At 41.5% G+C, this 25886-nt stretch overlaps 1 protein-coding gene across 1 annotated transcript in view; it reads left to right on the plus strand.

Annotated features, from left to right (window-relative positions):
- SCUBE2 (signal peptide, CUB domain and EGF like domain containing 2) overlaps positions 1-24503 on the plus strand; it is a 39161-nt gene extending 14658 nt beyond the window's left edge. The window contains exons 10-22 of the mRNA XM_068148023.1: positions 660-776; positions 3145-3267; positions 3760-3873; positions 4479-4565; positions 5204-5308; positions 6433-6588; positions 6943-7146; positions 13263-13430; positions 15908-16069; positions 16306-16503; positions 17052-17204; positions 18270-18349; positions 19114-24503. Coding sequence (XP_068004124.1) covers positions 660-776; positions 3145-3267; positions 3760-3873; positions 4479-4565; positions 5204-5308; positions 6433-6588; positions 6943-7146; positions 13263-13430; positions 15908-16069; positions 16306-16503; positions 17052-17204; positions 18270-18349; positions 19114-19266 — 1820 coding nt within the window. The 3' untranslated portion in view covers positions 19267-24503. The remainder of the gene's footprint in view (positions 1-659; positions 777-3144; positions 3268-3759; positions 3874-4478; positions 4566-5203; positions 5309-6432; positions 6589-6942; positions 7147-13262; positions 13431-15907; positions 16070-16305; positions 16504-17051; positions 17205-18269; positions 18350-19113) is intronic.
- Positions 24504-25886: the final 1383 nt, after the last annotated feature.

Genomic DNA, 25886 nt, shown 5'->3' on the forward strand with positions numbered 1-25886 from the left:
AACAGTGTAAAGCTATTTCCTAGTCATCCAGCTGACGTTAATGATGAATTGGAGAAAGCCAAACTCACCAACAGAAAATCATTTTCACCTGGGTTGTTGGTGTGTTTTTTTTAATCAGACAAAGGAGGATAACTATTGATGTGGAGCAAGATTGCTACAAATATACATGATTTTCTAAAAGAGTTTGTGGGGCTGTTTTTAAATGGAATCTGTTGATGAATATATTTTAAAGACTGGCATCTCCATTTTGTCCCTCTGTTGTTTCAAAAGCGGTATCTTGAAGCCAAAGAAAAGAGAACACTCTAGTGTGTCAGTGATGGTGATGTGAGCATTTTTATCTTGCAATGTGCTTATGTGGCATGCATAATCATAGAGTCATAAAATGGGGGTTGGTAGGGACCTTAGAGGTCATTTAGTTCCTACCCCATGCCATAGGCAGGGATGCCTCCTGATAGACCAGGTTGTTAAAAATGTAGCAGCAGTTTTTGTGATTGCCAAGACAAAGCCTGTTTGGCAAATGTACTGTCTTTTCAAAGCTGTCATTTCAGTATGTTACATAATTTGCTTAGTTTGCATAAATGTGCACATCTGTGTCCAAAGCTCATCAGTGCTCCCTTGTCAGGCTGAGCAATACTGATGTATCCCTTTACAACTTGCAGACATTGATGAATGCTCTTTTGAACGGACATGCGACCACACGTGCATCAATCATCCAGGCACCTTTGAGTGCACTTGTAACAAAGGATATGCTCTCTATGGCTTCACACATTGTGGAGGTGAGTTCTAAAAAGATACTACAGGCTATGCCGATAGAGTGCAGTTGCCACAGGTCTGACAAGTGTCTGTGCAAGACACAAGCCTATGTCTATGCAGTAGGCGTACAGAGGAAATTTTACTCTTTGCCATGATAAGGAGACATAGCAAAAGTAGAAACTAATCCTGCTCATTTTTGTCTTTGCTTAAATGATTTTTCCTTTCCCACCCTGCATCAAGAAAGCACCTCTGACTATGGGAGCAAACTGATACTTTTTGCACCTGGATATGAAAGCCATAATTTGATAGAATTTCACACACAGAACTCATTGACTTCAGTGAAAAGTCAGTGGAATAGGACTTAAAGAATGGGAAGCTCTGGATGAGTTAGAAAATTACGGGTTTGCAGGTTGCCCTTGTGCATATGTCAGATCTTTATATGATGTAGATTGGAATTTAGCTGATGTAGTACCACTGATTTACATAGGCCAAGATTAAGAGTCTAAATATTTTATATCTTTCCTACAAGGATAGTTCAAGGAAAGAATGGTGTTCACAGACCCTCAATGTATGGCACGTGTGAATATTTATGTGACAAACTCCCAGAAGGAACATGAGGAAAAACAAGTAGCTGAATACTAAGTGGAATTAAACCTGTTTTGTGTAAGCTCTAGGCAAGACCTTACTGACTCCATCTGTTTACTGAATTCTGAATAAGATCTATTTATTTCTGAGGTAGAATGAGCACACCTGAACTTAGAGATAACAATTCAGAGATCTCTCTCTAACCTCTGCTTCTTGACTGCAGAGAAGATTACAGGGCTGCATTATATCCATTATATCCTGTCTGGATGGGGATTAACACTGTGTGTTTGACTTGCTAAAACAAGTCTGTTCTCATTATTAATTCCTCTGCATTAATCCAAGTTCTTTTCCCTACTGATGAAGTAAAGGACCTGTAATTTTGCTGTTGGCTGCTAAGTGCCCTCTTTATATCATAATTCTGTGTAGGAAATATCAATCTTTGTGGCATATTAAGTCTTCAATTTACTGGTAATTGCAGGCTGTGCTGAAACTGGTAGGGATTCTGCATATGCACCTTCTGACCTATAAAGAAGAGGTCATTAAGTGCTGGAGATAATAGGTTACCATTACCTGCAGCATCCTTACAAAAAGGTCAATGAAAATGAAAGATATGGACCAATTTTATGGTGTCTGAAGCAGAAATAGCAATTTAAGATGTTCTCTTCTTTTTACATTATTCCTCTGCTGCTAGTTTCCTACCTGTGCTGTCTCATTTATGTCAGTAGCATATTTTTCCCCAGAAATCAGTTTTGTAATCTGTTTCACAGTATTCTCTAGCAAATTGTTACTGATCTAGAAAGGGGAGAGCAGTGACATGAATTTTGTTATTTCCATTAAGAAAAGTGTATGAAGAAATAGCGACTTGCAATTGCACGCTTTCTGGGCTCTCAAGAGATTTGATGACTGCCGGCTAGGTTTATGTGTAATTGCTGTAAAGCTGCTGGAGACAAGTGAAGCAGTTGTTGGGGGGATTTGAGAAACAGAGACATAGAATTTTACATTTCCCTTTGTTGAAATTCATGAGATTCCTGTCATCCCATTTCTCCAGCCAGTCAAGATCCCTCTGAATAGTGGCACAACCATCTGGTGTATCAGCCACTCCTCCTAGTTTTGTATCATCTGCAAACTTGTCAAGGGTGAACTCTTGTCCCATCATCCAGGTTTAATGAAGAAGATAAATAGTATTGGCCCCAGTACTGACCCCTGGGATACACCACTGGTGAATGGTATATTGAGCATCAGCATGCAAGTTTGCACCCAAGGCAGCGTGTTGTGTTGTCAGTACTTTCTCCTCCTATTGGCATTTATTTAGCAGGGCAAGGCCCTGAAATTGGATAATTGGCCAAAAGGGATAATGGTGATACAATGGCATTAACAGCTCCTGCAGAGTCAAATAGCATTCCAATGCAGTTGTATCTGTCTGAAAGCATTGGTCAGTATGAATCCTGTCCATGTTGTCTGTCTTTATTCCAAATTAGAAATATTAATTAATCAGGCACAGTGCAATGCAGTCTTGGTTTGGTCTCCTTCAGTGAATTTAATAACCGTATTCTAAGGCTGGATATTTTTTGTGTAGCTTGTGGATGTACCTAATATCTCCCCTCCCACAATATTTGATGAGTTTTGACATTTATCAGAGGATTTCCATGAAAACAAAACTTTTTCAAGGTGGGTGTCCACACAGCATTCATAAAACCTTTTCCAAACACTAGTGAGCAGTATTTGTATACTCATGCCTAGTGGAGTTGAGGCACAGAAATATAGCAGGAGTAACTTTCTAAAAGTATCCTTACCTTTCCTCTGTAGATATTAATGAATGCAGTGTCAACAATGGAGGTTGCCAACAGCTATGCGTGAACACGCAAGGAGGCTATGAGTGCCTGTGCCACTCCAACTACAAATTGCACTGGAATAAAAAGGATTGTGTTGGTAAGGTGCCTGGTAAATGCATTTGTACTCCTGATGTGTCTGATGGTCATGTGGTTATAGTCAAATCTGAAAATCTTGATCTGTCCAGTTAAGTGACATGAGTTCTTGGTATTTCACTTTACTTTTTTGGTGAGGCATGATGGTACTGGTGTTGAAACTGGTAAAAACAAGCAACACCCTCCCCCCCCCAAAAAAAAAATAAGAAAGAAAAACAGGAGATACTTTGAGGGATTTTGATGCTTTCTTTCCTGTGCTTTTATCTGCCTCATTCTTCTATTTCCTTTTGTTTCTCTGCATGAGAAAGCTTGCTGATCATAGTTTTATCTGGAAGGAAATTACTTGTGTGGTGGGATCTTCCACTGATTTTCTTTTGCTTTGATTTTTTTTGTCTAAACAGCATATTAATTGCATGGGTACTCTCAGGTACCAGTTATAAAAGCAGCTGCGTGTCAATATGTTAGTAGACTGTGCATGGATGTTTAGCCTATTTAGAGACAAAGGGTCCATTGCCTGATAATATGTCACCCAAGGTATTGCTGCACTGCATTAAGAGTGGTGGGAGTGATAGATGCTTCTTAAGCTGCTCTTCAGATGTCCAGGTGTCTGGTAAGTTGAATGCCTCAAAAGCAAGCATATGATTCTGTAGAGAGTGTAAGAGTAACAAACCTCCTAATTCTCATGGGAGCCCCCAGAAGTAGACAATTAACAGGGACCTTTCCTCTTTCACTATAGATAATAAAGGGCTATATCCCTGCCAGTGTCCCAAGAAAGCCCCTCTTTACCCTGTCTTTTATAACTGCTCTACCCTCAGATTCCCTTCTCATGACAACTGTCTGTTTGAAGCTGGGGACGACAGGGCAGAATTCTCTGTGCTCCCTGGGCCATTCCTTAATTGGCCCTGAGAGCCAGTGCTGAATGGGGCGAAGGCATTCCAGCCCTGCGTGGGGTCTGAGATTTTGCCCGCACAGCCCCTCCACCCCACAGGACACAGCATGCAGACTCGGCTGCTGCTCGTGGGAGAGGTGCTGCTTTTCTCCCTGAATGCTTCAAATTACTTAGGAAAAGACAAGCTCTAATGTAGAGTGTTTTATGAACAACGTTGTTGAAAAAGGTGAAGATAATGTTGCCACTCAAAACATTTAAAAATGCATTTTAGACTGCAGAAGCCTTCAGTCTGTCATTCCTGACTGTCTGTATGGTTTGTTTGTTAGGAGCACAAGATGCCTACACTCTCACCTGTGGCAGGTCATCTCAACTTAAGAAAAAGCAGCAAAACACAAACACATCCAGCTGGCTGGGTAATCACTAGATGTACTGTTGCATGATTTGACTGATTTCTTTTAATAGATAACTGTGAAATAAGGGTGTTTCTGTTGACTTTCTTTCCATTCATGGTTGCAGCAGGAAGTTCACCTTGTACTGCTTCATCAGCATCTCTCAAACTAAAACTTACAAATAAGGAACAAGAATATCAGTAGTGAAATAAACTGATATGCCAGGAGTGTCATGCTTCTTTTGAGACACCCAAACTGGACAGTGTTGGCACCATACAATGTGTTTAGTTTGAGCTGTTGGACACTAAAGTTTAGAAAACATTTAAAGCTAACCAGATGAGAAGTGCTGTTTTATATAGCTATAAACGACTTTCTGAACTGGCTTGCAGTATCTTCTTTGACTTCAGCTAACCTTTATTTGACTTACCCAGTAGCAGTTCTGGACTTGACTTCGTTGTTCTTCTTTTCTTGTATTTTTTTTTCCAGTTGTGAACCAGCTTCACAGCAGGAGGAAGCTGGCATCTTTTCAGGTTTTCTGTGATGATCACTTTCTCACTTTATGGCATCTTATTTTTTGATGTTGTCATTGTGATACAACATTAGGGTTATTTACATTTTCTGTTACTCTTTTAAAAATAACATGTCGTTGTTTCTTCCTGAAGATACTTCAGCCATCAAGATAAGTGTAACCTTTAAATTAAATGAAGGAAAATGTAGTCTGAAAAAGACTGAGATGTTTCAAGAAGGTCTGGAACAGGTGATGCCAGGTATGAATATAAAAATGTAGATAAGTAGGTTAGAGAGATAGCTCAGTTGTTTTCCAGATATGAAGTACACCATAAGGAAAGCACAGGGGACTGAAAATCTTTTGCTTTTCACTGACCTCATGAATCACACTTCTTTCTAGCCATGATTCTTGCAGTGATTGTTTCAGATCATAGGACATTCCTGTGACAACCTTAACAGTCTTGCTAGGAAATCCCTTCTTTGTTTGTACCATTGTTAATAAATTCTCAGTAAAGTCAACCCTTCTTTTAAATTCTTTTGAATCTTTCTGTTCTTTTCTTTCTCACCTGCTCTGTACTGTCTGATGCCTCAGTGCAGAATCTCCTAGTCTGACTCTATTGCCAAAGGGTCTGCATTCTATACTTCAGCAGTCCCGGATGGGTCAGCTCTTCCATCTGTGCTAAGGCAGAAAGTATAGCCTAGGAATTCACAGTCAGCAGAAAATAAGGAGGAGTATGTGTGTGTGTGTGTATATATATTTTTTTTTTAAAGAAGCTAGGGGAAGAAGTCACTAAACAACGTGATGAATCAGTGTGTCAGTTTGTTTGTCCTTAGGAAGAATAACTGAGAAACTATGCTGAGTGCTCACTGAAAAGTTGTATGCTCCAGAAGTAAAGCTTGTTCTGGGTGTTCTCTTTAACTAAATCTCATTTCCTCATTGAAACTTTGAAAATTGTCTCCTAATGTCCTGCATGTGCAGCCACTAATTTAAACACCATTTTAAACTTGAGTAACCTGCCTGATGCAGGCAGTGTCATGGTGTTAAGATGCCTTGCATAGTGGAAAGGCAATATGCTGCTAGCAGAACCCAGGGGAAGTGGGCTGGGCACTAGAGCCAAGCTCTCATCCTAGTGGTGAATCATGCCTTGGACCCACTGCAGTGCCAGAATTGTGGCCTGACACTGCATCTGTAAGTGTGCTAGATTTGTGATTCTGTGTGAGAATGTACCAGTTGAGAAACTGGTCAGACTGATTGCTTACTGCTATGTGGAGTTGATGATTTGCTCCTGTTCAACTCTTCATGACAACATATGCCCTGAGCACTAGTAAACGTGCAGTAACAAAGCTGGCCAAGCTTTTGCTTCCTTTAATTTTGTTCATGCAGAGACACATAATTCAGTAATGGAGAGCTTCCAATATGTAAACCTAACGTGCAGCACTGGCAAGAAAGTTCATGGAGCCCTCAGTAGACTGACAGCAACTAGAGAAATTTTTATCACTGCGGACTTTGAGCTTGAAACAAGCCGAAAGGAGGTGACAGGTTGGTTGGAAAATAATTCAAGGTGCGGTTTGAAGCTTCTTGCCATTTGCTCCTTAATTTCTGTATTTTTCACTTCTCTCTGTATGCCAAATGATAATAAAAAGTATCTCCTGTTTTGAACATGAATTGTACTGCTTCAAAAAGAGTGAGGGATGGGACTAGTTTCAAAGATCAAAGAACTGCCCGTAGGTTAAAGTCGTGTGGTCCAATTAGTTTTCTTCTAGCCTGATGCTGTTGTCCTTAAGAATTTCACGGAAGTTGCTTCCTCGGTGATTTGCATTGTTTGGTCTTTTGAATTGGATTGACTTATGTTCATGGTCACTTGTAGCAGCTTTTATCCTTGATACTTTTCAGACACATGTGATGTGCGCTGTGCACGGAAGAAGACTGAGAAGAGGTTCCGTAAAACCATTCGAACCCTACGGAAAACAGTCAGCAGGGACCAGTTCCGCATCCGCGTCCCTGGTGCGGACCATGAAGTGGCCAGAAAGTCTCTCAAGATATCAGATCCACAACAATCTTGTGGTGTAGGACAGATGCATGTGGGTAGCAGATGTGGTAAGTAAATGTAAATAAGGAACAAACCACCAAATGTGTTTTACTTGGGTCTGGCGAGCTTGGAGGCATCACAGGATGCTAGTCTAGTAGTGAGAATGGTTGTGTGTGAAGAAGTAGGGGTCATTGTGCTGCTAGGATGTGCTTCTCTATATATTTATTGTTGGCAATGGCTGTGTTACAGAGTAGAACAAGGGCTCAATACATTACAGGTTGTTACAGTTAATGCACACAGTAAGCTCAAAGGCAGAAAGCATGGGAGTAACATCAGGTGCCAATGGCCTTGACATCACCAGTGTTGTTTTTAAGACTACATTAAATATCCAACGCATCGCTGTGTTCTGAACTTGTGTTTCATTTCGTCCTTGTTCCAAAGAAAAGACTGAGCAGAATTTGATACAGTCACGTTCTCTTTGCTGACTAAGCCAGAGTCCCAGAGAACCTTCATGGCAGAGTTACAAATTCATGGAGAACAGGCCAATACTGAAAAAAATCTTAATTATCGTGGCACTGGATAATGCAGCCTATAATAAATGCTTCCGAAGCACAAATGTTAAGGAGAGGGGTCAGATGTTATCTTAACAGAGGCCTAACAACCATGACAGCTAATTCAGACTGCACAGAGTAGGCAGCATGTAGGTGGTTTTGTGAATCAGCAAAGCTTTAAAATGCTTGTCAGATTGAATTAGCATGTCACCCAGCAGCAACTCATTTGGCCTGAGAGTAGATTTTTTTCCAATTTAGTTTTGCTAACTCTGGTGCATTGAATAGAAAAATTCATTTATGTTGTTTAAAACATCTGTGTAAGCAACAAACTAGGGAATTGCCCAAGATATCTGTTGGAAAAAGCTGTAACTTTTTCTTGTTGTTTGGGTTGGTTTGTTTGTTTTTTAACATTGTAATAAGTCTGAAAAACTTTGGAAAGCTCACCAAGATGAGCTTACCTAGATGTTTTCCAGCTATTGTGTTGAATGCTGGAGGAAGGCTTTGAAAAACTGTTTCAGTTCCTTGTACAGAGCACAGTACAGCTTTCAAGCCATTTGTGACTCAGTCTGGAAAAAGTAGCAATCAAGCTACAACTACTGCAGGTGGAGGAGGCAACATGAGTTACAGTAAGGAATTGGAACAACAAAGAAATTGGAATTTTTAGGTAGCTACAGAACTGGTCTGATTTTTCCTTACAAGTGAGAAGCTTACATGGCATTTCTGTGCTAGTTTAGACAGAAAGGGAGCTTTTGGAGAAAGCTGAGGAGGATCTTTAGTATGGTGAGCACAAATAACTTGTCTATGGTTAATGCAGAAGCACTGTACCTGTAAAGACAAGCATTTTGAAGAACAACATGTAAATGTTGCTGAATTGGTGCCACAGTTTGCTCTGGACACCTTGATCTTAAGTAATCTGATTTGATCAGTGGAACTATTAAGATGCCCTGTGAAATCACTAAATGAATCTACCTTTCGTCGGCTGAAATATTCAGACCATATCTCTGTGTACATTTGCAGTGACCGAACAGGAGATGGAACTGGCACCACAGCCTTTTACTTGCATGGATGCTGTGAAGGGTATCCCCTTTTCACTTGCATGCTCCCCACTTATTTATATTAAGCATACAGAAACTTAGTATCTTTGAAACCTCTCTGCATCCTTTGTCAGATTGCTGGAAGTTTGACAGAAAGTCGACTAGTTGCTGAGGAGACATAAAAGTACACAGAGAGGCAGTGTTGTTACACACGCCTCATTTGCTCAGAAAAAGCTGATTGTCCTGCTGTGTAAGGTAAAGGGAGCCCTGGGCGGCTGCTGCTGCTGCTTTGACTGCCAGTCAGGAGGAGCTAAAAAGTAGACTGGGAAGAAGAGAATGGAGTGGGAAGAAGAGGAAGAAGCTAACTCAGGGATACGCATGGAGGAGTCTGGGGCTTTTGGTTTGTTTTGATCTCATTGTTTTGCAGAGCTACTGAGACCTTCTGGACAGGCTTGGGGCCCAGATTATCTAGATGTGCTAATGACTCTGTGGAGAAAGTGACTCCATAGCAGGAGAAACCAGATCAGAGGATAGATTCAGTGCAGGTGGTGGATGTGGACTCTGGACAGGCAGAGTACTTAATATCAGAGGGATACTGCTCAATCTGACCAGAGGAGCAGGAAGCAATGAGGGAACAAAGTAAGCCTAGGGACTTAGAAATTATAGTTACAAGTGAGTGAAGTGTAGGTTTCAGTTAATTGTTTCCAAGTACCTGGAGTATGACTAGGTTAGATTCAGAGTTATGGATTCAGATAGTTTTGTATTGGTCCTCTTCCTGTTGTAGACTTCTCCTAACACAGCACTCTGAAACATTAGTTGCATTTAGCAATGTAAGAGGGAAAAATCCAGCTCCTACTCTGACAGCTTTTGTCTTAGCTAACTGGCTTGCTGTTGCAGCAGCAAGCTGAACTTCATTTGGTTCTGCAGTTCTGATGAAATTCTTTTCCTCATTTCCCTGTCTTAATTCCCACTGTTTGCAGTGGGACATGGTAGAGAATGAAAGCTCCAGAAAGGCACCAAGAATAGAATAGATGTAATTTCCAAGGTATTTAATCACTCTTAACATGCTGAATAGTTGCACATGTGTGGCTGCTGTTCTTTAAACAGCTGTTGATGGTAAAAGGGAATTCACTGATGGTCCAGAGTGGCCTTTGTTTCAATTTTGTTTAACATACAGTTTTTTCAGGGATTTTCTCATACTTTAGAGTTGAGTGCACACATTGCCTGTTCTATTTGGTGTTTTTGTGCTGGATACATGAATACTTTAAGAAGAAAGGAGGCAATGAAAACTACCATTTCCTGAAATTGCTATGTAAAAGGACAGGTGAGCATGCCCTTGCAGTCATAAGTGGATTCATCCAAAGAGCTGTCGCTTCAGAGGAGGGCAAGTGTGAGCAGCACTGACTGGTATAGGCACTGCTCTGACATAAACGCTGAGCACCTTTATCTTCTGTGGGAGCTGTTGATGCATTTCACTGCTCAGCATTCATCAGTTCTGTTCAGAAGATGCATATAAAATATTAATGTTTCATACATCATGAACCACATCTCAGAATTTAGATGTGGTATGATGCTGGCATTGGAGAAGCATGAGAAATATTTCAAGAGAGAAGCGAGGCGCTGCTTGCCTTTGCCACAACTCTCAGGTTTGTTCCTACCACTTTATAAAAATCTGACAAGAGGAAATAAATTATCAAATGGTAGAAAGACCACTAGTTTTCTGCTAACTGCTTGCTCTGACAGTCCTAGATTTAAGACGTGAATCCTTAGAATGGAATGTGTAACCATGTCATGTGACCTAAGTGTGTGAACCGCTAAAACACAATAACTAAAAGGATGCCGCTGCAGAATCAATTTGCATCAGTTGTTGGTGATTTTCCTTATAAAGTCAAGGCATCATTCTTAAGAAAATGGTGAATTGGTGGATCGTGACCTCCTTTATGAGGTTCACCTTCTCAGCCAGTGAGATATTGGCATTTGTCTACTGGAGCAAATGCTCAAAAGCTAATGGGTTGAAAAGAGGGGAAAAGCCTTTAAATGTCTTTGTAACTGTTAATCCCGGTTCCCTGTGGGCCCCTCTCCCCCCTCCCCTTTTTGCATCAGAAAAGCTTTCACTTTTTTTTTTTTTTTCCTTCTTTAAAACAGCTGCATGAGACTCAAGACCAGGTTTTAAATGGGCATTGAAGCCAAACAAAGACAGTGGCTGCAGAAATGAAGTCTACTAGAGGCGATTGCCTCTTTTGTTCATTTGGAGAAAAACAATCAGGTTTCTGGGAAAAAAGGGTAAAGCCAGCCAGTGAAATTCTAACTTAATGTCATTATTTGCAAATCTTCTGTGCTTGTTTCAGCTGGGTATTTCCCATATGTCAGGTGGGACCGTGCAGTTTCTAGTTTTGTGAAAAGAATCTCATAAACTTTGTTTTTGTTTCATTCAGACAAATGACAGGAAAAATGTGAACTCTTAGAAACGTTTCTTGGTACAGAAATAGAACACCTGATGCTTCTGCTCCATCTTTTTTTGTTTACTTTCAGAACATTCCCCATGTTGAGGCTCTTGGTGATGTCCAAGGAGATCTTTTTAGGTTTACTTCCTCAATGCAAATTTTAGAAAAAAAAAATGGAGGCTTTATCTAAATCTGCCAGGATTGTTCAGTAAACTCAGCTTTATTTCACAGGGAGTTCTGCAATTTGCAACCTGCTGTTTAAAGGCAAGTAAGATACAGATGATAGAGTTGACAAGGGAGACCTGATGGGATAAGTTCTTACAGGTAACATTTCCATGTGAGTGCAGGGTTTGGTTCTTGCCTGGGGCAGGCTTCCTTTGAGCTCTGTTAGGTGACTTAGGCTGGACCCTGAGCAAGTTCAAGAAACCTGAAGACCAGTTTGAAGGTTGAATTTGTATGGTTTTACAAGTGTCACTGTGAAGTAGCCTTTTGTTCAGAACAAACCCAAAACAAAACCACACACACATCCCAATGCAAAAAACCACAAACCAACAAACAAAAGCCCACACAGAAAAAAACCCACCCCAAACTTGACACATAGTTAAAATGAAGGGAAAAAGACAGGTTGAGGGGAAAGAGCAAAGAGCAAATAGTCTTTAGTGAGGCCACTCAAAGCATTGATTTCTCATAGAAACATAGAGTTTTTTGAGGGATGGAAACTTGTGTTGGTCTTTCTATTTCTTCTGGGTTTCTGAAGTCAGTAGCCACTTCTCAAAGTCATCTTTACTAACCTTGGTTGTCTTTCCTTGTCACAGAATTGTAAATATTGCTCTTTCCTTACCCTATTAGGAGTGCTGCAATGAAAGCCTTAATTCATTCATGTTTGTTGAGTTGCACAAAGAGCACAGAGATGAGTGTTCTGGAGGAATGTTTATAAAATGAAGAAAGGCTTGAAAAGTGTGGGGGCAAATGAATGTATGTCCTTATGAGAGCAGAAGTGATGTGCTGTGAAGAAAGTTAGAATGAAGAGCTGAGACTTCCTCACTAGCCTTCACTGATAAGCTACAGAGCATTTCTTAACCTGCTGTATTTTATTTTTAAGTTCAGAAGGGACACTCACTATTCCACTCCATGTATCAGCCATAAACAAAACTCTTCATCATTGGTCATGACCGGTCGTTAATGCCCTGTTTGTTGTTAGTCATACATCCTGAAATGAAGCCAAGGCCAATTTAACTTCCTAACAAAACAGCTATTCACTGAGTGATTTATTGGAGCTATAAACTAAAACTAACAGTTTATTATCGTAACAGGTCTTTAAAAGGACAGAATTTTTCAGCACAGCTGAACAACTGCAACAGTGTTTTGTGCCTTTCCACAGCAGGGTAATTATTGAATTCTGTCACTGAAGCCAGTTCTTTTGTGAAAAGTTTGAAACCCCGAATTTTGCAAAGGTACTCATAAATATTGCAGGGCTTGGTAGCTAATATTGAGAGGTGTATTTAAGTAAAATCAGTCTGGTTGTGTGAGTGCTATCTATGCATACAAAACATAACAGTCTAGAGCACAGATAATCATTATCCAAGATCCAGTATCAGAGGAATGGCAGGAATATTTCTGCTTTAAAAATCTGAGGCACACATGTTTAGTTTAGCAAATCTTCACAATTGCTTGTTGTGCTTGAGAGTTTCACACGATTTGGTAACATCAATGGCTAGAGTGTTAGCATACAATAGTATCAAGATTAAAATACAGAAATCTGGAAGTACATTTTTGACATCTCAGGTGCAGTACTAAATTATGTCATCTTGGAGGAATACAAGAGTTTTTTTAGCTAGAAAAAAGAGATGATTACTACATAATTGCACTGGACAGATTAAATAGCAAATGTCCAGTGTAGCCTTGCAACAAAGCATGAAATCCATTCCAGCTTGAAAAAGAACTCCCCAGCACCAGAGATTACCAGTGTCATAGTTTTACAGGGTGTATTGTGTGTATTAAGTTCTGTCTGTTGCTAACGCTGAGTTCTGAAACTCTGGCTTGTGTTTCCCAAACAAGGAGAGGGGCTTCACTGTGGGGTTTCAGGTCCAGTGCAGGTTCACTAACTTATCTGCACCTATAATGTACAGATTGAAGTGTGTTCCTTCTCTTCTAGATCAGTGCTCACCAGGTGAATATTCTCCTGATGGCTTCAAACCTTGTCTGCCATGTCCCCTTGGAACGTATCAGCCTGAAGCTGGGAGAGTGTCCTGCTTTCCCTGTGGAGGAGGTCTAACAACGAGACATAGTGGTGTGTCCTTGTTTCAGGACTGTGAGACCAAAGGTAAGGTGAAGATTTATTTGACGCACTGTGTTGCTCTGAGGCAAAAGGAACTGTTGGTGCTACAAGGTGAAACATTCAAAGAAGCATTATTCTGTTTTCAAGGATCTCTCCTATGAGATCAGAGGTCTCATAGTTGGCTGACCTGGCCTGGCTGCAAGGAAATTCAATAAAGCCTCAATTGTTTTTGTAACTCATTTTTATACAAGCCTTGAGAAGGGCTTGGGAGATACTGGGAAGTTGGTCAATGAAGTCATTGATTTGTGAAGACTCATACAAAGAACCAGCAGGGAGAAAAAGAAGTCTCAAGAAAAATATCAAGACAAGATGTCTTACTGACATTTTGGGTTTGAGCACAGCAGCAACATGAGAATGTGAAGGGGAGAGAACTGCAGTCCTGTTTCTTCATGTCTGTAAAAAGAAACTGGCTTGGATACCTTGGCATATACCTGAAAAGCTAGCATTCAGCTTACCCCTACAGTACCTCAGACAGCCCTCTAAATTTGATGACAGTGGAGCTGGCATGCAGTGGTCTCCCAAGGAGCTCACAGGAGTGAAAAACAATTAAGGGTCATATCTTTAAAAATGAAGTAATTTGTTAGTATCTTGGTTATCTGAAATATGAAAAGCTGAAAGACAGCTATGAAGTTGTCTTTGAAAATGTTGATAAAAATATGCATCCATGGAGAGAAATGTCATCAGTATAATGGTTTACTCAGTGTCTTAAAGCATGGGCAAAACCATCACTTATATCAAAGTCACCTGAAGAAAAAAGTGTTAGTAGAAAGCCTACTGCTGGAGAGTAGAAATAAGGGATAGAAGTACGGTCCTGATGCAAACGTTTAGTAGTGGTTTGGATTAAGAGATCTCTCTAGTGTCAGTTAAGATATGTTTACCACTGAGAATTGCAGTATGGTTGAAGAATTAATATTACTGCTAATAATATGGTAGCTAATAGATTTATTTTTTTAACCTTTTTTTTCAGTGAAGAGTCACTGGACCCCCAAATGCTCTTGTTTTGTACTTGATTTCGAGAAGTTAACACTAAAGAATGTGTTAAAAGCCTTGGATGAAGATAAGAAGAACTGATTTCAATTTTGTTTAACATAAACAAAGCCAGGTCTATAAATGAAGTTCAGTTTTCAAATGAGAGTGGAGATTAAAGGATTTGTATTTATTAACTAGAATGAAGAGCTCCAGGATTTGCATGTGGAAGAGGTCACATGAGGCATGGAATTACAGATGCAAGAACTATTTGGAACTTGTCTGAAGCATTTGGACTAGGGGGTGGAACATGTAGGGAAGCACTCCAGGCTGAGCTGGCTTACAGAGGTCAAGAAAACTAGAGTTATCTGGGAGCCAGCAGAGCTTGAACAGGAAAAAGGGACTGTGCAGCACAGAAAACTGCATTTGAAAGGCAAGGTAGTAAATTATTTTGATGTTCAGCAGAGAGGTAAACAGGAATAGGAAAAGATGTTTTGTTTTTAAATCCCACAAAGGGCAAGGAAAAGAGAAATAAAGTGGTGATGGAGTTAAAAGCAAAGATAATATATATGGCTGATGCTCTTCAGTGCTTTTTGTCAGGTTTCACTACAAATGATCGTGGGTGTGGATGCAGATTGCTAAGCAAAAATCAAATTAAATGCAGCATTAGAGATAAGGTATTTGGGGTCCTCTATTCTCAGATTGCAACAAGAGAAGAAAATCCTCCTGTCTGCATGCAGGGAACTAGAAAAATGTTGCATGTCTGCTTGTCTATCTCAGGTTTAAAACTTCTGTAATATCTGTTACACTTACAAAAGAGTTTGTATGTCAGAATGGGATCTTCTTGTGGTGATGCAGGAGGTACTTTCAGCAAGCCCCTTGAGGGCTTTAACTTATGTGTGTAGCTAACATGATGATTCACATGATGTGATGAAATAAAGTAGCAGCAGATCTGTACCCTGTACCCTGAGTTGTGGCCTGCTGTATCAAGACAGTGTGATCTGGAAAGAAGGCAGCAATATATTAGTTTAGATGCGGAGTGCCACTTGTAGAGGGCCAAAGTCTTTCACCTCTGCCTGTGGTGAGCTGATCACAGGAGTATGCTGGGATGCAGCAGCTGTGCACATGCTGTTTGGCATAAGCTGACAAGCAAGGATTAGTTAGTATTTCCACATACAGTTTATCTTCCAAGTCAAATATCAGTGGATAGACTATTTGGTAACACTGTTCTAATTGGTGTCCTGCTTGCAAAATTGTGGTGGTTATACTCACTCCTGCATATCTTTTTATTCCTGCTTCCACACAGAACTACTCTGTAGCGTGGTGTTTGGGTCTTTTGCACAAAGCGATGTGGTTTATTATCCTCGTAGTTTATGAATGTGGCATTTTCAGTTATTGAAATGCTACCAGATCCTACACAAATGCTTAAAATCACATTCTGATGTGCTGCTGCCTTTTTTCTTTTTAACCATGCTGCATATTTACTGACTCTCCAGTTCAGTGTTCACCTGGCCATTTCTATAACACCACAACTCATCGGTGTATTCGCTGCGCAGTTGGGACATACCAGCCTGAGTTTGGACAAAATTATTGCATTTCATGCCCTGGAAACACCACTACTGATTTTGATGGGTCAACAAATATAACACAGTGCAAAAGTAAGTATAGCAAGATAGTTTTGGTGATCTCCTGAAATAAAAAGACTGGGACATTAATATTCAGAGTGACCCTAAGGGCAAAATTTAGCTTTGCTCTGGGGAGCTTGGAGGGAAGGCAGTGGTGTTGCTCCTCTTCTGCTGCCAGCCTGCATCTCGTCACACATGGCTTGCTGGGATCCACGAGAGACCATTTCTGCAGGCTTTGCCTAATCTTCCATACTGTGTTGCTTTTTCAGATAGGCATTGTGGAGGTGAGCTGGGTGACTACACTGGGTATATTGAATCACCAAACTATCCTGGGGACTATCCTGCAAACACTGAGTGCACTTGGAATATTAATCCACCACCAAAGCGCCGTATTCTGATTGTGGTTCCAGAAATATTTCTCCCAATAGAAGATGAGTGTGGAGACTACCTGGTGATGAGAAAAAGCTGTAAGTCTGAAATACCTACTGCAGCATATGGTATTTACCTCAGTGTGCAGCACAGGTTTCTCATGTGCATTGTTGTTTACATAGATTAAATGTACCCTGCCTGTCCTCTACTTAAAAGTAGAAATTTCTCAAAATGACAAGTTGAGAAATCCTGTTTGGAAGTGCTGCTTCATAGATTCAGGAGAAACAAGGGTGCAAGGCTAAGATGTGTCAGTGAACTCTGAGAGAAATATTGTTAAGAAGAGGCAGATGGTTCAAGCTAACTAGGCATGAATTATGCTAAGCAATTCTAGCCTGGGTTAGTAAAGAGAAGGTGATTGCTAGTCCCTGCAGGAGCTTGATGTGTAAATAAACAGCCTCAGTTTCTAGTATAGGCACATCCTTCAGAAAGCAGACCTTGTTTTTTGGGAAGAGAAAATATTCCTTGACAAAAGTTACTCATTGTTAGCCTGCTGCATTTCTTGCCATGGGAGCTTGATCTGTTTTCTAATTGTTCATCAGTATGAAGCACTGTCAGATAACTGCCTATTGTGTGTTTTCTTCAAAAGCTTCTTCCAACTCAGTGACCACATATGAAACCTGCCAGACCTACGAGCGCCCTATAGCTTTCACTTCTAGGTCTAAGAAGTTGTGGATCCAATTCAAGTCTAATGAAGGGAACAGTGCCAAAGGATTCCAAGTTCCTTATGTAACATATGACGGTAAGCAGGTGCGAGTTAACTCAGCCTGTGTGGACAGGTGCAGCTGTGGCAGTGCAGAGCTCCTTGTGGGCTCCTTGACCCTGTGAAGCACCTGGGTAACCCAGTGCTCCCAGCAGTGCCACTTTGAGACTACTTCCGGTAGCTGTTTGCATTTAAAGCTAGTTTAGGGAATTTTTGCATTGAACTGCAGTCTTAAGTGCCATTTTATTGCCAGACTTCCACAGAACTAGGTTCCAAGTTGCAAAATGCAGAGCTTAGAGCCAGAATCTATTTTATGTATTTTTGTGCCTTCCAAGTTCAGAGTTGCTTCAGATGGCAGCAGAGTGCCCCCAGTTCAGAACAAAGCTTAAGGGCCTCTGATTTACCATGTTGCTGCTACCACTTGTAATCTAGTATCAGACAGCAAAATATATTGAGAAAAAGCTTGAGTAGTAAGAGTTTCATCCTGTCCTTGTCAGCCGCCAGGAGTGAGACTGAAGCTGAGGCTCTGCATTTCAGTGTAAGTGGTGTGAAAATAACATGGCACACTTCTGTTCACACTGGAATGATTGTGAAGGAGTTGTCCTTGCTGTGATCTGCAGTTTCATTAACAGCAAATAATTTTTCAGGGAAGCCTACTCTTTTTGAAGCATTTCAAGTTTTGATTAACAAGGGAGTTTGCCTTTTTGCCTTTTTAGAAAGCTTCCTCTTCCTCCCCCCCCCCTCATTTTAACTGTAGAAAGATGTCAATAACATGTTGTGGTTATTTACAGGTAAATTCCTGCAGGACAGTTGGTTTGAAGCAGACTGCTTGGTTATACTATGCACTACAATCCTAGGTGCATTGTGATCCTTTTTGGTTTTGACAGGTTTATGTTGAGCAGCTCACCAGGGAACACTGGTTCCATAGTAAACAGTATTTGTAGTTTCTTTAGAGAAGAGCATTTGGAATATTTTCAGACTGCTGATATGAGGGCCAAGTACTACTGGTTCTTTTGTGGTAGGGCTTTCATACGCAAGCAAGGGAAGTATAGAGCATGTAAGAGAAGTGAACCTGCAAATTACTGTCTTGTGCATTCCCCATAGAGGATTACCAAGAACTAATAGAAGACATTGTTCGAGATGGAAGACTTTATGCATCTGAAAATCATCAAGAAATACTTAAGGTATTTCCCTTCCACAAGACATGTTGGTTTTGATTGACAATGACACTTCTCGGTGCTGGTGAGGTTGCCTCTTGCTCTGCATGAGATCTGTTTGTTCCTTGGTGCGTGAGATGTGTGCTACTTTAGGGAAGTGGGGTGAATCAGCACATCCTGATTGTGCCGATCAATGGATGAAAGACCCTTTGCTGAGGGGGATTAAAGGTGGAGCAGATCTAATAGGGAAATGTATGGTGAAAATTGTCCCTTGTGCCTCACATAAGCCGTGCTGGAAGGAATTGGTGGAGCAAACTGAGGGACATGGGATATAATCTCTTGGAAAAGCACTTAATGCTGCTACTTGTAGCCTGTGGATAAGCAAGGACTTCTTCTCCCTGGATTTTACTACTCTGAACTTGGCTAGGGGATAGCTACATGGGCAAGCTGGGAGGATGTCCCCCCAAGTAAACCTGTCTGTTGCCAGATATCAGATCCAGTGTTCATTTGTTTTGTGTTTCGGTGTCTGGATTTTTTGTTTGTTTGTTTGCTGTTCTTGGAAGTACAAGGAAGGGGGAAATCCTGGTGGTAATGATGATAAATGTGAAACTCTAGTGACTTCCCTGGGGCCTGAATGTCAGCCTTACTCTGCTACTTTGAGGCCCTGAAACCTTAGTAATTGAGAGGAAAGTGCCCATAATCTTTTGTGAGTTAATCAGTTATTAAGCTCTGGTAATACTGACCTTAACTCCTCTGTAGAATGAATGCAAGATCTGCTTTCCTTTTTCTAGGACAAGAAGCTGATAAAAGCACTGTTTGATGTGTTGGCACATCCACAGAACTACTTCAAGTACACGGCCCAAGAGTCAAGAGAGATGTTCCCAAGATCCTTCATTCGGCTGCTGCGCTCTAAAGTTTCCAGATTTTTGAGACCTTACAAATAGTTTGGCACTGTACTTAAAAAACTAACCAGCCCTGGTCATGCACAAAGGGGTTGTGGTAGGTGGGGCTGCTTTCTGTGTTTTACACACTGGCAAAGAAACTTCAGGGAAGCTCGCCAGCTCCATTCTTGGCAGAGTTTGGCTTTCTCAGCTAACATAAATATTTTGGTGAACAGAATTTTGATTCCTTTCCAGATAATGCCTTTTGGGTACCAAAGATACTTAATGAGTCTCTGAATTAGAGACTACCCATAATTTCTGTAACCAAATGGTGCCACGCAGAAGTTTGTAGAGCTCTTTTGCAGAACTCTGCCCTGTTGCTTCATCAGTAACTCTAAAAACTAATGTGGACAGACAGGCAAAGTAGTGTGGCTTGGTATGAGCTCCAGGCTGCCATTAATGCATTGTTACCTCAACAAAGCTGGGTTTGTGTTTGGTCTTGCTGAAAGTGAGGACAAGATTGATGTCTTGCTTAACTTTTGCTATGCAGAAAATTCAGAGCTAGGACTGAAATAGTTTGAGTCCCAGAATTGCACAAGGTGTAATTTTGCTCTGAACTATACGTTGTGTGAGGCATACAGAGGAATAAGTAAGGGCTTGAATGTTATCTTGAATGCTCTGGGTCTGGTTGGCACTCTCTTCATGATAATGACCTATTGGTTTAGATGGAGTGATACCAGAATAAAACCAGAGCACTACAGTAATGGAAAACAGATCCTGACCTGATGGGCACTTGTGTTTGGGGCTGGCTGCAGAGGTTACAACAGAGCAGATTCTTTGTTGAATCCCAGCATTCTCGCTCTGCATAGGCCAGGGGCAGCATGAGATACTGGCTCTGCCAAGCAGTATCACATTCTGTCCTTTGAGCATCTGTAGTTGAAGACATAAACCCCGTTTTAAATTCAGGCTTTACATAGATTATGCTCCTGTACATCACTGTTTAAACCTGTATAAGATTCTTAGATGAGCCTCAATCCTTGTATTGCTTATCTTGTCTGAGCACCTTGCAATGACCTTGTTTAACGGAAGGGCTGCTTTCCTTGTCTTGCTGGAGAAAAGTAAATGTATAAAGACTCTCAAAGAGACTGTGGCTGCAAAAGTCATCTATGGTGAAATGTTGCTCAAGATTCCCAAACTCTGTGTCATTTTCCTGAGGCTGTGTTTTTTATGAGAGAAGGCTACTCTGAAAGGGCCTGAACTTATTGATCAAAATGTTTTCTCAGAGCTTTTCTGTCCACATTACTGTCCTCTGCTGTGCAAGCTGTTTCCTTCTGGGCCTTCTGCCTTGACAGGAGATGGCCACAGTCCTACTTGTTTGGAGATGGACTTAGGACCTCTATCTTTTGGTCACTGCAGTGCGAAGTGGTGCAGCGTGTGCCAAACTTCCTCTGTGTGCCACTTAGGAAAGGTACTGAAATTTCATGGTGTAGCCAGGGCAAATGCTCTATTCCCTAGGGTATGAAGTCAAATCTCCTTGGGTTTTGTGGTACTGAGATGTGGTATTTAACTGTTGTATGTGAGTAATACCATGTCCAGTGTGAGAGATGAAACTCTCATCAAGAGCCTCAGTCTGAATCTCAGTTAGGAGCAAAAAAAATACTACCAAATGCAGCCTTGCTGAACTGTTGTGCCATAGCAGCCCTGTTCTGTGGCATGTGAGGCAGTGCAGCCTGTCATGTGGTAAGGACACATCTTGGTCATGGTATGATGGGAAGGTACAGTGGCCTTAGACCACAGGTGGGAAGAAGAGCCTCTCAGGATGGGGGCAATGCAGTGCTGTGTTCCTCTTGCTGGTGCCCTGAAAGAATTGCCATGGTCTGGGTGGAGGAAGGAAGTGGCTTTGTGTTGCTGCCAAGAGGGAGAACTGTGCCCTAGCTGGCTGCACTGGGGCTCCTACTCCAGATGAAGAGCTGCTTGTGGGTTTTCCTGGCAGGGTGGTTCCACTCCAGGAACAGGGCTGCCAGGCCTGCAGCAAAGGGGAGCAAACAGTCTCAGAGGGGCAAAGGGAGGCAGGTGGTGAATTAGCAGAACAAAGGGGAAAGAACCCAGGTCCTTGTGCAATCCTGGCTATGTGCTTCAGCCCAAACAGGGTCACTGCTGCCTTAGTGGGGAGGGAGAACAGGGGTTATGTGGAAGAAAGTATGAGGCAGTGTGATAGGTGAGAAGAATGGCTAAGGGATGCCAAAGCAAGAGGAAGGGTGGTGAGAAAGGCTTGCTAAATTTGCCAAGTGTACTGTTGTGGCGAGATCTCAGGAAGGTATTTCAAGATATTTTCCCCCTGGCTGCACAACCCCTACCTCTTTACTGTTGGTGGCTTCCCATGCCAGATGTGGTGGGTTATTGAGTTGTAATGACCCACCAACCATCTCCATGTGTCAATGCAATGCTTGGAGATGGCTGAAAAGCTGCCATTCTTCTCTAAGTGTGTGGGTGGATTAGAGGCCTGCTGGTGGGGCACTGGGAGGAGAAGGCTATGGTGTGCCAGTTTCTGGGCCGAGCCCAGCAGAGTGGCTTTGCTGTGGTCTATATGTTCCCCTTCCAAGGGAAGTAAGCCAGTTCTTGCTGTATTCCCTCCCAGGAAGGCTACAGATCTTCACATTTGTGTTGCTGAGTGACACAAATCAGAATGATTGCTTTTAACAAAGGTTCAAGGAACAAAAGTTGTGGAACATCCAAATATTTGTAATTGGTGAAATTGGCCTTTCTTGCTCTGTGCTTGAATTACTGACTTGAACTCTGCAATTGCTGCCCTGCACCTCATCTTGCAGGCACTGTTCCAGCTCTGCACAGCTGTTCTGGGACCAGCATCTCACCTTTGGTCTGTTCAGTGGATCTCAGCTCTGCTCTTCTGTTGCCCTCGTGTGCACAGGCTGTTTTCACTGCTGTCTCTGGAAGGAGAGGAGTGTGCCAGTTTTGTGTATGGTCTGAGGATGAGGAAGAAAAGCTGCCCTTTCTTGAAGAATTGGTTTTGTTTCACAGCCCTGCTCATTTTCTATGTAAAAAGTGAATGACTCCAAAGCACTTCTGTTGGCCTCCATCTAATGATATGAACCGAAGTTTGCCCTTTTCCCGTAGATCCTGTGTGTGCAGTGAAAGGGGAGAGGGAATTTTTACATTCTTAAATGTTGGGAGAAGTGATAACTGTTGCAGAATGTTGTAACACTCAGCACTGTTATCTTCATTGCAGCAATAGTGGCTCAGTAGAAATTAACATTTCTACTTTCTTTGTGGTTGTGGACTGATGTTGCTTTTTTTTGGCAAAAAATGATTCAAGAAAACGTTTAACTTAACAAAACAGGATTTAACTTTGGAAATAATAATTAGCATTGACTGGATGACTGTTGCCAGCTACATGAGATAAACACCAGGTTCTTTTTCATGATTGTAAACTAGTGTAAAATGTTTCAGCCTGTTGTTCTTGATAAGAGAAATAAACCAGTGAACTTTTAGTTGCATGAAAACTTTGGGTAATGTTTTTTCCTTGTCCTTGCTGTGCTGAATAATAGTTTTAGGACAAAACTGATGGTTATGTAGCAAGTTGTTGCACATCAGATAGGCTGTCCTGGGAACATCTGCTTACTGTAGACCATAGCATTCTGTTTCATACAATATATTAATAGCCTGAATTTGTACCCATAAAGATGCAATTCTCTGTATACTTAATGGTGCACATATTTCTGGCTAGTATAATACCAGAATTACCCTGGTATTAAGTCTAATAATGATGCTAAAAATGTCTCCTATATGATGAGCTGGGCTCAGCTGACCTGTTTTAACCAGCTGTATGAAGACTGAATAAACTACTTAATGTAACTCCCAAGTATTTTATTACTTTGTAGATTAATCTGATTTTAATTTTTCATTCATAAAATCCCAAACCCCTTTGTTTAAAACAAACCAAGTTCCCAGAATATTTTTATGACCACACCACAGATTCATCAGAGCTTTTTATTAAATCCATTGACTAATTTCTTGGAATTAAAAATGCAAACGGAATTAGGCCATAGGAAATGATAAATTAGTTCATTCTGGTTTTCTGTATTGGTTTTGTGATGTTATGTTGAAATTATTAGTTGTAATCAATCTACCAAACTTGTACAAGATAATCCCCATATCTTCTCTTTAATTTATTCAGTTCTTTGTTTGACCCTCAACTTCCTTCCATCTTCCTTTCAAGTGGCAAGGACTGATTTGCATTAAAGTGGACACATCCATTGGGGTTCATTTGGCGCAGTTTTGGAAGGTATAGTTCAGCTATTATCTGTAGAAAGCTGACAATTGTTCTGTATGGAAAAGACAGCGAAGTACATGACAGGAGTAGAGGTTGTGGAAAAGTGTGGTGACTGCAGCCTACTCGCAGCAGAAAACTGTTATTCAAATATTCTTCCTGATGTTGTGCGTGCTGCCAGCAGCTAGATTGCAGTAATGGACACGTGAGCACTCGGACAGTTCCTATTGACATTCCCCGTCCTGGAGGCTACCTTGTGAACTCATGGAACAATGGGAGCTGAAATTCTGACTCAGAGCCTTTGGGTGTTTACATAACGGAAACAAGTAATAGGAGAATAGAGAGAGCAAGACATGAAGCTTATTTAAATCCAAGGAATCAGAAGAGGTCTGATGCAGGTAAGCAGAAAGGATAATCTTTGGGAACAGAATGCAAGGATAGTGGTCTGCAAACATTTCTGGATTAAATTAACTTAAATGCAAATGCTTTTTTATCTACCAGGCACATAGATGACATCCTGTTAATGCAATGGATGCTGAATGTAAAACCTGTCTCAACTAAAATGTGTGTACGCTTCCTATCTTCCCTTGAATCCTGCTCCATCCCAACTGTCTGTGTGCAAGGCTGCTAGAGCAGACAAACAAGTACTTAAAGAATTTGAGCAAAATTTAGGGTTGCTACAAGTAGGTTTGTTTCTAGGCATCCCGAGTACCAACCTCCAACACACCTTGCTACTGCCCATTTCCTTTGAACAACCCTTTTGCTGATAGGCAGATTTTCAATCTCTGTTGTGGAGCTCTGCTTTCCACAGCCTATGTCCTGCTGTTCCTGTAGACCATGCATGAGCAGTGATGCAAATATAGCATCTGTGGGGAAACCAGAATGAGTTAGAATATTCAGGAAACAGATTCCACTCTCAGAAAGTAAGTTCAGCTAGTTTCTCTCCAAGTCAATGCAAATTATCTATGACTTTCTGCATGTTGCTCTCTTAAATAACTTTATTAAAAAGACTTTTAAAAAATAGCTGTTTCTCAGTTTATGTATGTTTGTGCAGCTGTTGCTCTGAATCTCTATCTGGAAATAAGTTCAGGAGATGGAGAAATGTAGAGGCACGTTAAATGCACACATGTGTATGTGTATGTTATGCATGCATTTGACAGCAAGGTAGCCATGTTTGCAATGGCTGTCATGAAAGGGGAATGCAAAAAGTACAGTTCCTGAGCAGAAAAAATGACTGGAAGTTTAGAAAACCCAGCAAGCTGGCCCAGGATGTGAACTGGTGAGGAGTGGGATGCTGAGCAGGGTGTGCACACTGGACTCTACCTGTCAGTACCTGGTGACATGCAGTGTTTGATGGAGGCACTCTCTCTGGTTCCTTCTGTGACTGCCCAGGCCTCCCCTGTCCCTTTTTGAGAGCAGCCACCTGCAGGGCAGTGATAAAGGGGTTCACCTCAGCAAGGCAGCCTCTGGATTTAAAGCCAGAGGTGAGTTGTTGTTTGTCACTGTGTTAGCACCGTCTTCTGTGTGACCAGACTCTGTAACTATGCATGGCCCACTGGTGGTTGAAAGACCTGTTGCAAAACACCAGCTCAACTGGCTTCTGGAGGTGCTGGCTGGAATAAAACCAGCAAACAAATACCCAGCAGTTTAGGGTAAAAGAGGGGATCATGACTTCTCAGGAGTTTAATGTAGAAATTAAGAAAACACTCCAGAACACAAGGATTCAGCATCTCTGTGTCCAGCAATCAAGCTTGTCTGTGACACAACCCTACTCATTAATTTGGGTGGCCCCCAGCTTGCTCTTACTGGTGCAGTGCTGATGTGAGGGGCTGTGTGGAAAAGCTGAGAGGTACCAGTTATTAAAACAGTGCTAGCAAAAAAGCGCTCAGGGGGCTTGTCTGGCTTACACAGCTTAACTACTGCGCCCCAGCTCCTGTAGGTGCTAATTCTCTCAGCAAACTTACAAAAATAAAACCTTGAAAAGGCTCATCCATGCTGAGAACAGCAGCTGCATTCACTGGAAGTAGGAAGCTTAGCTCCAGGAGCTGAATGCTTCACACTGCAGGCATTGCTGTCTTCCTGGGCTAGTCCAGAAAGCCCCTCAGCCAGTGCCTGAGGCGGCACAGCAGTACTGAAATAAGCATGCTGCAAATAACTATCCCAGCTCCATACAGAACACATCTCCAACTTGTCCTTATTTGCTCTTGGAGTGGATAAGGAAGGCCCATAGCTCTCTGCCCCAGCAGGATGTATTTCTACATGCAGTAATGGAGAAGTCAAATCTGAAGGTCTGGCTTTAGGGATGCTGAGAGCACATGCTCTGACACACCTTTACATAAGATGCTAGAGCCTCCCTCAGACATCTCTCAGGGTCCATTCTTGCCTGGCATTTTGT

Source organism: Melanerpes formicivorus, unplaced genomic scaffold (genome assembly GCF_026170545.1).
Source record: "Melanerpes formicivorus ecotype bairdi unplaced genomic scaffold, bMelFor1.0.p_v2 SCAF_16, whole genome shotgun sequence".
NCBI classification, from domain to species: domain Eukaryota; kingdom Metazoa; phylum Chordata; class Aves; order Piciformes; family Picidae; genus Melanerpes; species Melanerpes formicivorus.